The sequence below is a fragment of the Otolemur garnettii genome, unplaced genomic scaffold, assembly GCF_000181295.1.
Source record: "Otolemur garnettii isolate 467f Iridium unplaced genomic scaffold, OtoGar3 scaffold00174, whole genome shotgun sequence".
NCBI classification, from domain to species: Eukaryota; Metazoa; Chordata; class Mammalia; order Primates; family Galagidae; genus Otolemur; species Otolemur garnettii.
Window position 1 is genome coordinate 3,265,492 of NW_003852569.1, and position 16,678 is coordinate 3,282,169.

General features: G+C 49.1%; 1 protein-coding gene across 1 annotated transcript; it reads left to right on the top strand.

The window, feature by feature from the left end:
- Positions 1-159: 159 nt before the first annotated feature.
- On the top strand, positions 160-14,952 carry SV2A (synaptic vesicle glycoprotein 2A). The gene is made up of 13 exons (XM_003800417.2): positions 160-251; positions 4,627-5,586; positions 6,794-6,974; positions 8,195-8,346; positions 8,465-8,598; positions 9,272-9,361; positions 9,602-9,712; positions 9,906-9,994; positions 10,659-10,823; positions 11,032-11,165; positions 12,309-12,515; positions 13,493-13,652; positions 14,619-14,952. The coding sequence occupies exons 2-13, from the start codon at positions 4,965-4,967 to the stop codon at positions 14,800-14,802; spliced, it is 2,229 nt and encodes a 742-aa protein (XP_003800465.1). The 5' UTR covers positions 160-251; positions 4,627-4,964; the 3' UTR covers positions 14,803-14,952.
- Positions 14,953-16,678: the final 1,726 nt, after the last annotated feature.

Below are 16,678 nucleotides of genomic sequence, written 5' to 3' on the forward strand. Positions count from 1 at the left end.
CGATTCTCCCGCGTGCCTAGTCTCTCGCATGCTCTTTTCTTTCGCCTCTCCCCGCCCGACAATGGTCTCTCCCGGAGCTGGGTGGCGCGGGCGAGGGGGCGGGCGGAGGGGAGCGGAGGCGGGGCCGGAGTGGGGGGGCAGGTCTGCATTGCCGCTTCCCCTGGTCCCCGGAGCAGTCGCCGCTGCCGCCTCAGACCCGCGGCCGGGACCCCCGCCTTCACCCGGACTGCCTTGCCCGGGAACCAGCCCAGGTGAGACCCCGCTTCCGTCTCTCACCTCCACCCGCCCTGCAGAAGCATCTTTGCGTTGCCTCGCAGCCATTTTATCCTCCGATGCTGATGCTTTGCTTATGGGGAGGGTGACCGTCCCTGCTGGGGGTGAAGGGGATTGGTGTTGGTTTGGGGATGGATATTTATTTCAGTTGTACTCTTCAGGATATACATACACACACATATATGTTATATAAATAAAAATATATATGTATATATAATTTATTTATTTATATATTTATTTATATTGGTGAATGAGGAGGAGGGGTGTTTTCCTCTACCTCAGCCAAGTCCCCATTACCCTCTTTGGGGACGTCTGGGGTTGTTGGGTGGGATGGGGTTCCCTCAAGCTCCAATCCCCTGCCCACCTTGACGTCCCCCGCTCCCCCCCCATGAATGATAAATGACCTTGGGGCTGGGGCCAGAGAATGGATGCTACCTCAGCGTGCTGGCCTGGACTCGGGGCAGGGGGTGGGTCGTGGAGAAAGGGCAGGTGAAGGATAGAGGGAACGAAAACGAAGAATGGAAATCCTGGTAGACGGCGTGATGAACACCCCCAGGTGTTGGGGGCACGATGGCGGGGCGGGAGGCATTTGCTCCAGGGTGGGTGGGGGAAGTGTTCAGTGATGGTGGGCACTTGGTCACTTGTGTAGCGGCAGGACCAAGGGTGGGGAGAGGTGCCAGGAGAAGAGATTTAGGCAATTCTAGGGGTTATTCCCAGATACTAGAGCTGAGATGGGGGGAGGGTCGTCGCAAATGCTGGTAGGGATGGACAGTCTGTGTATGTGGAGGTCTCTCCCAGCACCCCCCTCTCTGCCTCGCCATATTCCACCGTGTACATTCTCAGCTAACACCTTCATTTTTTTACTCTTCTGAATTGTGAATGCTTTCATCTTCCTAACCCTGGGGGAGAATGTGGGGAAGGGCACAGCCTTGGGGTCCTGGGATAGGAGTTGAGGTTCAGTCATCCAGTTGAATGGGGAAGGGTGCCCTGACACCTCCCATATTCTGTCTCCAGCCCTCCTCCCAATGTTTTGATGAGTAATTGCTTCTTAATGACCTTGTCTCCTGGGCTAGGTGGGCTGGGGATCTGGGTTACCTACAATGTCAGGGGTTTTGATAGTGGGGGTTTCTGTACCCTCCTCTTATCCATGTTCTGAAAGGAAGCATCTGCTCAGGAGTACCCCCACCCTGTCTCCACCCTCTGCAGAAAATCTCCTGGGCACCTTTTTCTGGTCAGGTGAAGCCAGCCAGCCTTAAAGGGCCACATAACCCTGAATTTTGTCTCCTTTAACCTCCATCTCTCCAAGTCTTGTCTCTTTTATACAGGCTTAGCTACCCTGTGCTGCTTGTTGGGGCTAAAAATAGCACTACTTCCTCACCAGCTCAAAGAATTTGTCTTCTTTCTCTCCCTGCTGACCTCCTGGGCGGGTTGGCCCTGGGGAAGCTGGGTGTTGAGCCCTGATGTACTGCTGGTGGTGGTGGGAGCCTTCTCTACCTTACCTGAGCCTCTCAGGGCTGAACAGTGTCAACAAACCTAGGGGATGGCTCCTGGTGGATCCATCTGTCTCCTTCAGGGTTTAGGGGCAATCCTACTTAGGAAAGAAAGGAAATCAAACAAATTGCCACATACTAAGGCATCCTCTTTAATGAGAATGGTTGGGACCCGAACCATGAAGAAAAGGTGACATAGGGGTCACTGCTTCTGGTCACCATGGGCCACTGCTTACATCTGTCCTGAGGGGTAAGGCTCTGCTTGCCAGTGCTTCTCTCTGAATCAGATAGCATTACTTCCCTGCTTCTACCAGAGTGTTTGTGTGCGTGTATGTTTGTGTGTGTATGTGTGTGTGTATGACATTTAATGAAGGCCCTGGTTGGGTGGGAGCAGAGGATATTTTTAGGGGGACGATTGCTGATCAGAATCGAGGCCTACTTCCTCTGCTTCTATGAAGAAAGGGGAGGTTGTCCTATGCCTCCTTCTGAAAGATGTCTATTTTGGGGGGAGGCCCCCAGGCCCCCTTTATTCTATACCAGCCTGCTACGCACTGTGGTATTTGTGGACTCCCTTTTTCTTGCCTCTTGGAGGAGAAGCAGAAGGGATTAAGGGGAATTAGGAAGAGAAGCCCCGGAAGAATGAGATACAACCACATAGACCTTAGACCTTCATGTTGGAAAGTGTGAGTTTGATCAGTCATTTCTATTCCCACCCCCATCATTGAAGGGGGCCCATGTATGACATTCTGAAGGAAGGTGCCAGGGCCAGTCATCACCCTTTGTCTGCTCTCAATCTGCCCTCTTCTCCATTCTACTCTAGTTCTAGATCTCCCTTTTCTGGGTCTTCTCTTGTTTTTCTAGAGGGAGATAATGCAGGCCTAGCTGTTGGAATTCATTTAAACACAAACAGAGAGGTCTTGGAATTCTTTGATTTAGGTTGATGCTGGGCAACAGCCTCTAACTGTACCCCATCTGTCCACTTGTCCCTTGCCATTTCTTGCCTCTTTCATATTTCAATATAATAGGAAGGAAACCAATATTTATAGACCACTGTGAAATGAAATTCTCACATGGACTCTGAGAAATTGAAGAGTTGCCCAATTCATTATTTTTTTGAGATAGTCTTACTTGTCATCCTTGGTAGACGTAGTTCACAGTAATCTCAAACCCTTGGGCTTAAGCGATTCTCTTGCCTCAGCCTCCCGAGTAGCTGGGACTACAGGTGCCTGCCACAAAGCCCAACTATTTTTTTAGAGCCAGGGTCTCCATCTTGCTCAAGCTGGTCTCAAACAATCCACCTGCTTCGGCCTCCCAGAGTGTTAGGATTATAGGCATGAGCCACCACACCCGACCCGTGATTCTCCCAATTTAATTATTCTCAGTTTTAAATACAAGAACACTGAGGCTTACAAGACCAGTTAGGAAGTAAGTGGTGGAGTTGGGATTTCAGCTTAGGTCATCTTACTACTATGTGCTTTGCACTGAACTTTGCATCTTCTTGCTGGTATCCCTTTTCTGTGGCTCATCCTAAAGAGCATCCAGAGATGGCTTTTGTTTTGGAACTTTGTGATGGAGTATAGGGGATTTTACCGTATTACTATCACCACAATATTAATAACTAATATTTATTTATCACTTTTTATGTATCAGGTAAGGAACATAGATGCATTGTGTGCCATTTGACCCTTACTATCCCCCTTTTATTTATTTTTATTTATTTATTTATTTATTTTTGAGATAGAGTCTCTAGCTGTCACCCTGGATAGAGTGCTATGGCATCATAGCTCACAACAACCTCTAACTCTTTGTCTCAAGTGATCCTCTTGCCTCAGTTTTTCTATTTTTAGTAGAGACAGGGTCTTGCTTTTGCCCAGGCTGGTTTCAAACTCCTGAGCTCAAGCCATCCACCCACCTCGGCCTCCCAGAGTGCTAGGATTACAGGCATGAGCCACTGTGCCCAGCTACTTTCCCCCTTTTATTATTCTATTTTATTTTATTTTTTGCAATTTTTGGCTGGGGCTGGGTTTGAACCTGCAACCTCAGGTATATAGGGCCAGTGCCCTACTCCTTGGAGCCTCAGGTGCTGACCCCACTTTCCCACTTTTAAATAAGAAGAAACTGAGGCCTGGATGTTCAGAAACCTACCTGCAGTCACCCTCTGTAGAGTGCTATGGCTTCACAGCTCACAGCAACCTAAAACTCTTGAGCTCAAGCAAGTCTCTTCCCTCAGCCTCCCAAGTAGCTGGGATTACCAGTGCCTGCCACAATACCCGGCTATTTTTTTGTTGTAGTTGTCATTGTTACTCAGCTTGCCCAGGCTGGGTTCGAACCCACCGGCCTCGGTGCATGTGGCTGGCACTGTAACCACTGTGCTATGGGCACTGAGCCGAAACCCCACCTTTAGATGCCATCAGTGGACTAAAAGCACCAGGCTGTGGAGGCTTGTCCTACAAATCCTCCTCAAGTTGCCTAATAAGAAACCTAGCCCAGACTAAGGAAGGGAGTTCTGGTTTCTCATATTTCCTGTTTTGTTCTTTGCAGGTTGGTGGTAAAGGAAGGGGTCTGGATTTGATGGGGGACCGGGGATTAGGAGAGGGGCTTGGGTAGGTAGGTGGCTGTGACTGTGGAGCAAATCCCATGGGCTAAGTCTCCAAGGTCAAAGTAAGGAGACTTCTATGAGAATGACCCACGGTTGGTCATGATGACATAGTCATCCCTTTTTACTGCAGAGAGGCCTGAAGCAAAGAGACCATTTCTGCGCCTCATGGTCCAGTCAGGGCTCTGGGTTGAGAGGAACTTTATACTGACTTTTTTCACCCTTGGAATTTACGGCCTCCTTTTTCTCCCTCTTGGTTTTTTCTAGGCTTCCAGAGGCTTCCAGAAGAGAAGTAGGCAGTCCTTCCTGGATTACCCTGGCCTAGCCCTACCAACCTGGCTCCCCTACCCCTTCCCATCCCTCCCGGCCCCCTCTCCCTTCCCCACCCACTCAACTGAAGTGGGTATAGGCCAAAGCTCCTCTCCCTCCCTTCCCTTCTGGACACTAGCCAGGATCCATTCCTCTTATTCTGTGACCAAAGATACTGGAACACACTTCTAAGTAACTGCAGAGAGGGGTCTTCTTTACTTGATGAGTCCTTGAGCAAAAAGTTGAAAAAGAAGCAGAGACTAGGGAGATCTGTTGAAGTGCCCTAAAGCTGCATCATGGAAGAGAGCTTCCGAGACCGGGCAGCTTTCATCCGTGGGGCCAAAGACATTGCCAAGGAAGTCAAGAAGCATGCGGCCAAGAAGGTGGTGAAGGGCCTGGACAGAGTCCAGGATGAATATTCCCGAAGGTCCTACTCCCGCTTTGAGGAGGAGGATGATGATGATGACTTCCCTGCCCCCACTGATGGCTATTACCGTGGTGAAGGGGCTCAGGACGAGGAGGAAGGTGGCGCCTCTAGTGATGCCACTGAAGGTCATGATGAGGATGATGAGATCTACGAGGGGGAATATCAGGGTATCCCTCGGGCAGAGTCAGGGGGCAAAGGTGAACGGATGGCAGATGGGGCACCCCTGGCTGGAGTGAGAGGGGGCTTGAGTGATGGGGAGGGCCCCCCTGCAGGCCGAGGAGAGGCACAGCGGCAGAAAGAACGAGAAGAACTGGCCCAGCAGTATGAAGCCATCCTACGGGAGTGTGGACATGGCCGTTTCCAGTGGACACTCTATTTCGTGCTGGGTTTGGCACTGATGGCTGATGGTGTTGAAGTCTTTGTGGTGGGCTTCGTGCTGCCCAGTGCTGAGAAAGACATGTGCCTGTCTGACTCCAACAAAGGCATGCTGGGTAAGACACAGCTGGAGGCACTCCAGCCCAATCCTGCCTCCAACTCTGGAAACACCTTTGCTCCTGTCCTTACTCCTGGGCTCCTTAGGACTCTGCTCCCGTAATTTTCCAGAGGGCTCAGGGTTCCTCTGCACACTGTCCATAAAAATGAGGGAGCTCTGAAGCTGGAGCAGAATGGAGAAGTTGCATGTGAAAGATGAACTTGGGAAAGGGCATCTGGTGAGGGGGTTGGGACAGTGTTTGGGGGGTGGTCTGCTTAGTTGATTCTGCAGCAGGTAACCATGGTGAGATGGGTCACCATTTAATGTTTCTTCATAGTCTTCCCTCTTGTTATCTTGTTCCCTTTCCCTGGTTAGAGAACAGGAAGCCAGTATGCAAACTCCATAGTGTAAATGGAGAGGGTCAGTCTGGGGTGAAGGAGGAGGTGCCAGACAAGCTGGTTACACTTGTTCCCGCTTAGATTTAGGAGTTTCCAGGGATCAGTGAGTGGTCTCTGATGGCCCTTTCTGATAGGAACCCTGGGAAAGCCCTAGATTCACTGAGAAAGAATCCAGGCCTTTCTCTGCCACTAAATTGCCCTAGGATCTTGGACAAGTCTCCACTCCTTGGAGTTTGATTTGGGCTTGGGTAAAAAGCAGTTGGGAGTAGATGATTTTTAAAATTCCAGTTCTGATTTTATAAAAGAAGTAAGAAATGGGAGTTGTAGGATCAGAAGTATTGGAAGTAGAAGGAATAAAGGATAGATTTTGTGTGTGTGTGGGGGGGGATTTCCTGGGAAGATTGAAGCAATTGAAGCTCCTTTCCCAAGAAACTAAAGAGGACATCAAAGCAGGGAGAATAGATAAGATAGAGAGGACCCTGGGACAGTTTGGGAATCCAGGCAGATCCCAGGTAAGCCGGGGATGGGTGTGTATGTGAGTGTGTGTGTGTGAGTGAGAGAGAGAGGAGAGTGGACAGTACTGGGGTTCTCCTGTATCTGCATTTCTGCCTTTAAACCGCTGGCCTGTAGAGATGACCTTCCATCTTTGCTTGCACACAATGCATGTTCTCTCACTAACTCTTATCTCTGGGTAGATTTAACTTTTAGAAGTTCTTCAGATCCTTGATCATTCTGCTGCAGTTTCAGCTTCTTTAACACTCAACTAATGGGAGAACTGAGGTATGTCCGCTCATTCCTCTTCTGCCTCTGTTTTCCTCCTCCTTCCAGGCCTCATCGTCTACCTGGGCATGATGGTGGGAGCCTTCCTCTGGGGAGGTCTGGCTGATCGGCTAGGTCGGAGACAGTGTCTGCTCATCTCACTCTCAGTCAACAGCGTCTTTGCCTTCTTCTCATCTTTCGTCCAGGGTTATGGCACTTTTCTCTTCTGTCGTCTCCTTTCTGGGGTTGGGTGAGTGTCCACTTCCTAAGTTCCTTGAGGGAAGGACTATGCCTTTGGTCTCTGTTATACCTTTAGAACTCTGCAAAGTGCTGGGCACTTTAAAATACCAGATGTATTTTAAATGGGTATGAGGTGAACAAATGAATGAATTTCTTTCTCTCCCTCACCATCTTTATGCCAGCTCCTCCCCATCCTGGATCTGTCTGCTGCTGTCCACAATGCCATTCCATGCCTGATCCACTCCTGAGCCCTCCACCCCACCTCTAGTTCCATTTCTGAGCCTTACCTCTACAAAGAGGGAGTGGGACTCCCTTTTAGTGGGACTAAGCTACACCCATGGGCTCCTGTGAACTCTGGAGTTATTCCCTTCCAGAGTCTACACACCTCCTTTGCTCAACAACAAACCTTGCTAACACTCACACCTGCCAGAATGGTGAAGCCTTGCCCACACCACCCTCTACTTCCTCAGCATGGCAGGCACTCTTACTCTGCCTGACTCCAAGCTTTTCTTTATTACTACTACTACGATTATTATTATTATTATTATATATTTTTGAGACAGAGTCTTGCTCTGTTGCCCAGGCTAGAGTGCCATGGCTTCAGCCTATCTCACAGTAACCTCAAATTCCTAGGCTCAAGTGATCCTCCTACCTCAGCTTCCTGAGTAGATGGGACTACAGGTGCCCAGCACAATACCTGGCTGATTTTCCTATTTTTAGCAGAGAGATGAGGTCTTGCTCTTGCTCAGGCTGGTCTTGAACTTCTGAGCTCAAGGGATCCTCCTGGCTTGGCCCCCCAGAGTGCTAGGATTACAGGTGTGAGCCACTGCGCCCAGCCTCCAGGGTCTTTTCTGGCCTACTTCCATAGCACCTGCCCTAGGACTCCTACCCTTTTTTCCTCTCTGGAGATTTTCCCTCTATTCTGCAATTATCTTCCTCTCCTTCCAGTCTGTAGTCATCTTCAGATTAATGTTTGCTTCTAAACATTTAACATCTAAAGATTAAATGTTTGCTCCTTTTCTTTTCCTAAGACCTGTTTGCCTGTTTCCCATAGTGCCAAGGATGGGTGCTTGACATTTGGCTGTGAGGGGAGCTTGTGGGTCATTGTGTGTGAGATGGCATCTCTCAAAGAGTCTGGAAGATGAAAGAGACTTGGGAATCCAATGCACTGGGATAGGGGATCAGGAAGATGGCCATTTTCTAATGCTGAATTCTTGAAATGCCCTCTAGGATTGGAGGGTCCATTCCCATCGTCTTCTCCTATTTCTCGGAGTTTCTGGCCCAGGAGAAACGTGGGGAGCATTTGAGCTGGCTCTGCATGTTTTGGATGATTGGTGGAGTGTATGCAGCTGCCATGGCCTGGGCCATCATCCCCCATTATGGTGAGAAGCCCCCAGTGATCCACCCTAGGTTCTCTCCCTCCTCCCTCTTCTGTGGCCCTGTGGTAGGAGCCCCCAGCCTCTGGTCTGTCTACCGACACTGTGACTCTGTCTCTGCCAGGGTGGAGTTTTCAGATGGGTTCTGCTTACCAGTTCCACAGCTGGAGGGTCTTCGTCCTCGTCTGCGCCTTTCCTTCTGTGTTTGCCATTGGGGCTCTTACCACGCAGCCTGAGAGCCCCCGTTTCTTCCTGGAGGTGATGGGGCTGAGACTTGGTGGGAGGGTGGGGAGAAAGCACTGTGGAGCATGAAGGGCAGCGGGGGCTTCTGTGTCCCGCACACTGTTAGTTTCATTTGGTCCTGGGTGGCTGCCTTCCTTCCTCACAGGGTCCATAGTCTGGGAGACTTTGCCTTGCTTCCTTTGCCTTAGAATATATCCCCAGAGGGGTTCTGTAGGTGAAGAATCCAGGGGCCCTGTTCAACCAGGGGTAGCTAAAGGTTTTGCAAGAAGGGGCCGTGGCCCTGGCCCTGAATTTATAGCTTAAGAGAAGCTCCCACCCTTTCCTCCTTTCCCCTCCAACTCAATCTTGGCCCAGCAGGGTTAGGATGCGGCCTCTTCCCAGACTACATCCTTGCCCATCATTCGTCTTCTTTTCATTTTTCACTTTCAATTTACCAGGGAATTGCTAGGACCTTTGCTTGCCCTTGTTCCCAAGGTGACCCCCCCACTCCTGTCATAGTCTGATCATGTCTGCTGTACTTCACCTTGGGGCTCTTTCAGAGTGGGTAATGCCTGTCCATAGGTCAGGGGTTGGTGGTGTTGGGGGTGGGATTTGTTTCATGTCCCATGACTCCAGAAGCCAGGAGGGTCTGTAACACTGGGCCAGGGAGGGGATGACTTGGATGTGGGGATTATGTCTGTGGCTCTAGAATGGGAAGCATGATGAAGCCTGGATGGTGCTGAAGCAGGTCCATGACACCAATATGAGAGCCAAGGGACATCCTGAGCGAGTATTCTCCGTAAGTCACAGTGCCCTCCCAATACCACCAAGCCCCTGCAGCCTCAGCCCCCACCCAGCCCCTGTGTGGATACCCCCTACCTACCTTCTCAGACATCTCAGACTATACTCTACCACAAGATTTTTAGGGTATCATATCATATCCCCTGCCTCCCATTTTGCTAATGCAGGGAAAACTGAGGTATCTCGAAGAAGTTGGGAAATTCAGAGTATGTGACTGCTCACCTCTTTCCTACCCTAGGTAACTCACATTAAGACAATTCATCAGGAGGATGAATTGATTGAGATCCAGTCAGACACAGGGACCTGGTACCAGCGCTGGGGCGTCCGGGCCTTGAGCCTGGGGGGGCAGGTAATGGAGGATAGGACGGTGGAGGGAGAAGGGGTGGAGAGAGAAGGGAGTAGAAGACGTGAAGAGGAAGGCAGGACTTAAGTCAGGGTGGGGAGAAGATGAACTGAAGGGAGTTTGTAGGGCAGAAACATGGGCATCTATGGGTGCTAGGAGTTAGTAAAGCCAAGCTCTGACTTTGTTCTGACCCTTGCAGGTTTGGGGGAATTTTCTCTCCTGCTTTGGTCCAGAATATCGGCGTATCACTCTGATGATGATGGGTGTGTGGTTCACCATGTCATTCAGGTGAGGAGAGGGGGCTGGGGGCCATATGTTGGTTGTGGTGGTACGTAGGTAAAAGGTGATGGGGGAAATGGAAATGCAGGGGTCAAACAACAAGGAGAGGTGCTGTTTGGATCCCCTCTGATCCTCCACCAAGCTCCTCCACTTCATTTGTTCACTCAGCAGACCCATATTGCAGTATGACTGGCATTAAGCTTCTACTCTGCTGGGATGACGTAGAAATGTGGTCCCAGTCTTCCTGGAGCTGATGTTTTGGTTAGGGAGCTAAGGGAACTTTCTATGAGCACTTGATGAAAGCCATGGTGGGTGAAGGGCAAAGAGCTAATGGAGCACACTTGGGACTCTTGGGGGGATCTGAGTCCTGAAGAATGAATGCAGGTCATACAGGCTGTAGGGGGCAGTGGGGAGAGGCCAGGAGTGGGGAAGTGGGTTTTAGGCAGAGAGAAGAGCAAATAAATGCCTGGAAGGTAAGAAGGAATATGGAGGCTGGTGTGGAATAATCGATGGTCCCCAGAACCACAGCATTTGGTGAGGGAAGAACAGAGGAAGATGAGCCTGGAGGGCAGCCAGGCCCCAGTCGGGGCTGATACTGCTTCTCCCTCATTCTGGACTGCCTGGTTCTAATCTCTGAGCCTCCTGTCTGTTTCCCTCACCCTTGACTCTTTAGCTACTATGGCCTAACAGTCTGGTTCCCTGACATGATCCGCCATCTCCAGGCAGTGGACTATGCAGCCCGCACCAAAGTGTTCCCTGGAGAGCGTGTGGAGCATGTGACTTTTAACTTCACACTGGAGAATCAGATCCACCGTGGGGGGCAGTACTTCAATGACAAGTATGTCTGGACCTTTGAACTTCACTCTTTCTCTGTCTCTTCTGCTCCTTGTATCTTTTATGAGTCTGGGAATTCCAGAGAAGGCATTTTGGGGAAAATTCCTGTGGTTTCTTCTCAATGCCAAGCTTCCCATTACTTCGCTAAAGGAGTGAGTCTCTGAGGAGGGTAGGAGGATGAGGGGAGGTGTCTCATCATCCTGGCTTTACAGGTTCATTGGGCTGCGTCTGAAGTCAGTGTCCTTTGAAGATTCCCTGTTTGAGGAGTGTTATTTTGAGGATGTCACATCTAGCAACACATTTTTCCGCAACTGCACATTCATCAACACCGTGTTTTATAACACTGGTAAGGTGGTGTGGCCGGAAATGTCAAAGGGTTGGGTAGACCTTGATGAGGGGAGAAGGAATCTTCTTTATTCACTGGCTTAGAGTTCTCAGACTGAGATCTCTGGAGCCCTGTGGGAAAGTGGTACAGGAACTTAATAGCTATCACCAATAATTCTGAAAATCTAAGGGAAATTGCACATTTTCCTGATAAAATAATCTAATAAAAACATCAAGTTTCTTTGCCTTTGGGTACAATTGTAATAATTCAGTGAGGGAATATTAATATGCTTTTGAAAAGGACAAAAATCATCTAAAACAGTGTCCTTGGGGGAAAAAAACAATAAAGGGATATGTGGTGGGGAAAAGATTGGGAATCACTGCATTAATCTACTCTTTTAATGGTGACTCTCATATGTGACATGCTTGTTTTGTGAGCTAGACAGACAGAGGTTTCCCACCTCGACAGAGTACTGAGGAACTCTTCCCAGCTTGCCAGAGAAAAGAAAAAGCACAACAAAACAGTGGATAGGACTTTATATTACTTTAAATATTTTTCTCAGAAAAATTTCTTGAACTCATGGTACTGCTACTCCTTATAATCAGCTAACATGTACACAAAGATTGAAAAAGAAATAAAGACCATTGGGTGGCGCCTGTGGCTCAGTGAGTAGGGCGCCCACCCCATATACTGAGGGTGGTGGGTTTGAACCCTGCCCTGGTCAAACTGCAACAAAAAAATACCCGGCGTTGTGGCGGGCGCCTGTAGTCCCAGCTACTCGGGAGGCTAAGGCAAGAGAATCACATAAGCCCAAGAGCTGGAGTTTGCTGTGAGCTGTGATGCTACAGCACTCTACCGAGGGCGACAAAGTGAAACTCTGTCTCTAAAACAAACAAACAAATAAATAAATAAAGACTGTTAATGGAAAAACTTGGAAAAAGCCACATAGTATTTGACAGATGAGGGTCATTTTCTACTGTAAAGATCCCTACTTCCCATGGTAATATTATTGATTCTTTGCAGTTAGTCCCCAAAGTCATTTTGAGACCCCCACACCCCCTGCTCTATTTCCCCCTACACAGTGTAGAGCCCTGGGTCGTAAGCAGTGGCAGCCTCCTCTCACATTCTCTGTGACTGCTTGCCTGTCTTGACCTTCACTCGCAGACCTGTTTGAGTACAAGTTTGTGAACAGCCGGCTGGTAAACAGCACATTCCTGCACAATAAGGAGGGCTGCCCACTAGATGTGACAGGAACAGGAGAAGGTGCCTACATGGTGTACTTTGTCAGCTTCTTGGGGACATTGGCTGTGCTTCCTGGGAACATCGTGTCTGCCCTGCTCATGGACAAGATTGGCAGGCTTAGGATGCTTGGTAAGGGGAGAGATTGTGTGGTGTGTGCTGGATCTCCTGGGGGCCAGTAACTGGGGAGGCTGTCAACAGTCTCCTCACCATGGGCTGTGAAAAGATTGGCCAGGGAGCTCCTCTCATGTTTTCTGTTTAGGGGGTGCTACAGGGTGGGTGGGGCCTGGCACAGAAGCTTCCCTAGGGGTAAAGGAGATAGGCAGACTAGCAAATGGTCTGGGCACAGGCTCTGAAGTTATGGGATTTGCACCTTATGTTCACCACCCACCTGGGGCAAGTTACTTAACCTTTATGAGCCTGTTGTCTTTTCTGCAAAATGGGAGTGACAATAGCACATGTCTCACAGGGTTGATGTACTAAATCAGCACATGTAAAGCATCAAGTTGCTTAGCCTGTGGCTGGCATTGAATAAATGGTTGTTACTTTTTTTTTTTCTTTGAGACAAAGTCTCACTCTGTCACCCTGGGTGTGTGCTGTGCAATCATAGCTCACAGCAACTCAAAACTCTTGGGCTCAAGCGATCCTCCTGCCTCAGCCTCCCCAGCAGCTGGGAGTATACATGCTTGCCATGACACCTTACTAGTTTTTCTACCTTTATTAGAGACAGGGTCTCACTTTGCTCAAGCTGGTCTTGAACTCTTTTTTTTTTTTATTATTGAATGGTAACTATGTACATTAATGCACTTCTGGGGTACAGTGTGGGGCTTTCACACACAATCCGAAACACTTCCATCAAACTGGTTAACATAGCCCTCATGTCATTTGTCTTGAACGCTTGAGTTCAAGCAGTCCACCCACCTCAACCTCCCAGAGTGTTAGTATTACAGGTATAAGCCACTGTGCCCACTGGTGGGTATCTTTTGGGTATCTTGTAGAAAAGGGAGTCTCATCCTGGCCTGTCTTAAAGCTAGCTGATGGAACAAGATGGGTTACAGATGGATTTTGTGTGGTTGGGCTCATGATGCTCTCTCCTTTCCTGGCTCCAGCTGGCTCCAGCGTGATGTCCTGTGTTTCCTGCTTTTTCCTGTCTTTTGGGAACAGCGAGTCAGCCATGATTGCTCTCCTCTGCCTTTTTGGGGGGGTCAGCATTGCATCCTGGAACGCATTGGATGTGTTGACTGTGGAACTCTACCCCTCAGACAAGAGGTACTTGGAGTGTGGTGGGGATGGGGCAGCAGGTTCAGGGTCTAGAAGGCAGGGGAGATGTGGGGCAAAGAAGGGAGTCTGAATGGGATAATCATCCTTGAGGGTAAGAGGATACATGTTCCCATGGAGTCTCCCTTACCCTCGCTTTTTTTTTTTTTTTGAGACAGAGTCTCATTTTGCCACCCTTTGTAGAATGCTGTGGTATCATAGCTCATAGCAATCTCAAACTCTTGGGCTCAAGTGATTTCCTTGCTTCAGGCTCCCAAGTAGTTGGGACTAAAAAACAACACCTGGTTATTTTTAGAGACAGGTTCTCAGTTTGCTCAGGCTGGTCTCAAACTCCTGAGCTCACACAATCCACCCCCCTCGTGTCCCAGAGTGCTAGGATTACAAGTGTGAGCCACTGCACCTGGCTTGGAGTTTCTCCCCTTAAATCTGGTAGCTTTTGTACTTACTCTCTGAAATCTTCACTTTTTTTTTTTGAGGCAGAGTCTCACTCTATCACCCGGGGGGGGGTGCTATAGTGTTATAGCTCATAGCAACTGCAAACTTTTGGGCTTGAGCAATCCTTCTGAGTAGCTGGGACACAGATGCCTGCCACAATGCCTGGCTTTTTTTTTTTTTTTTTTTTTTTAGTAGAGATGGAGTCTTACTCTTGCTCAAGCTGGTCTTGAACTCCTGAGCTCAGGCAATTCTCCCATCTTGGCCTCCCAAAGTGCTAGGACTACAAGTGTGATGAAGTCTTAACTATTAACCTAATTTTTTGGTCTTTTTCTTCATCATCTTCCAATTTATTTATATTCTCTGACATACATCCCTCATCCCTCTGCCTCTCCATCCTTCCCTCTCTCTCTCTTGGATACTACATTCATTGTCTTCCTTGCCTTCACTTCTGCACCCTCCCACTCTTCCCTTGACTCCCTCCTGGGCCGGCCCTCTGTGCTGTACGTCGCGATGCCTGAGCAGGACCACAGCCTTCGGCTTCCTGAATGCCCTGTGTAAGCTGGCAGCCGTGCTTGGGATCAGCATCTTCACATCCTTTGTGGGAATCACCAAGGCTGCCCCCATCCTCTTTGCCTCAGCTGCCCTTGCCCTCGGCAGCTCTCTGGCCCTGAAGCTGCCTGAGACCCGGGGGCAGGTGCTGCAGTGAGGGGTCTTTGGGGCTTTGGGAGTGGCAGGCACACTGTGAGACCAGGTCCTTTCTTCCCTTCCCTGCCCTGCCATCCTGGCTCCAGAGCCCTCACTCTCCACTCCCCTGTTTAGTGTCTCAGCTCTGTATGTATGTGGGTGTGCATGTGTGTGATCCCCGTGGGCAGGGACTAAAGGGAAGTCTCCTTCATCTCAGTTTGGGATGAAGTCTGCTCCCTATTTCCTACTACCCTCAACTTTGCACAAGAGAAGGCTGAGCCTAACCCTTCTCTGCTCCAGGAGTTCCAGAACTGGCTTCCTGCCTTTCCCCTCATTCTCTCTGCCTAGGCCCTGGTGAAACCATGGGTATGCAGTTATGCTGGGGGCTGGGGCTTGGGTGTAGACCACGGACCAAAAGAACTTCTTAGAGTTGGCAGGGCCTCAGTACCCTCTCTCACGTCCTGATGGATGCTGGGGGAGTAGCAATAAACCTCAGGCCCCTGGCCTCCCCTTAACCCCTCAATTTGGGCTGTAAATACAAAGCCTAAATTGTATGAAATTAGCTTTCTGATTCTTATTTATTTATATATTAAGTTCTGAGGCAGCTCAGCAGGACTGTGTGTGTGAATGTGTGTGTACACTTATGTATGTGTGTGCATGTGCCATAGAGTGGGGGTGTCACTATATTGTCCTAAAATATAAGCCAAGGGTTATTTTAATGGACACACACAACCCTGCCTCCCATAGTACTTCCCTAATCTTGTTTCTGTGTTGAGCCTGGGAAGGAGGAGGCCTAGGCCAGTCTGGAATAAGAGCTCCACAGTCTAGGGGAATCTGAGGGCACTTGGCAAGGCCCATCTCTTTCCCTCCTTCAAGAAGCACAGTCCTTCTCTGGAGTGAGAGGCTTCACCACTATAGCACAGACAGGAACAGCATAGCTGTCCTCACCTGTCCCCCATAGGCAGGGGAGGGGGAGGAAAGAAACCAGGCATATGGTCAAACCAGCAGATCAAAAAGCACAAGGCTGAGGTCATCCTGGAAATTTCCCTAAAGTGGGGAGAGGTTGGGCAGTAAGTGAGTAACTCCTAATGCAGGGACCAGAAGCTTGGGTTTCCCCATCTCATCCTTCTACACTGTAGCCTTTGTAGGTTAAGCTGCCCCATCCCGCTGTACCCCGTGTGACTGCTTTCTTTGGTGCCCTCTCCTCACCCTACTGTAGTTGTGATGTGTTGTAGTTTTTAGCTGTTTGTAAAATGTTTTAAAAAAAGTTAAAAGTTAAAAAGAAAAAATAATAAAAAGAAAATCTAAATTTACCCTCCTCATGCTGTGTCTGGTGCCCCCACCTTGTGGTCACTGTCCCCATTTTGTAACACTGAACCAGGTGGTGACTGTTTTAACTCTTTGGTGTCTGTGCTCAAAAGACCGACTGCCTTCTCCTCCAGTGCCCAGTGTGTGTGCGTGTCTTCCTTTACCCTTCACTTGCTGGATGTAGCCCTCTTCCCTGCGCTCCTGGAGGAATCCATCCATCTCTCTTGCTCTCCTGGGGAACCCTAAACCCAACTCCCTTGATGTGAAAAATGCAATGAAAAATATTGGTGAAAAATAAAAAGGAAATTAATCCTTAAAATACAAAATGGCTATGTCTGTTTCTATGCCTTCTCCACCCATATCCAATTCTTGTAAGTTTTGGGACAGCAAAACGGTGAGAAAACTTTCCAAATTGGAAGCCAGAATAACATGATGTATCATATTTACTTCCTAAATTGCTCTCTCTACCCTGACCTTTCCACTTCTGTTGATGGATGGTCCTCAGAAGTCTCCCAGATTTGAAAATGTGCAATCATTTCTGAAGAATAGGACTAACTTTGCGCCACATCTTCTGGTTTGCCTTTTTTTTT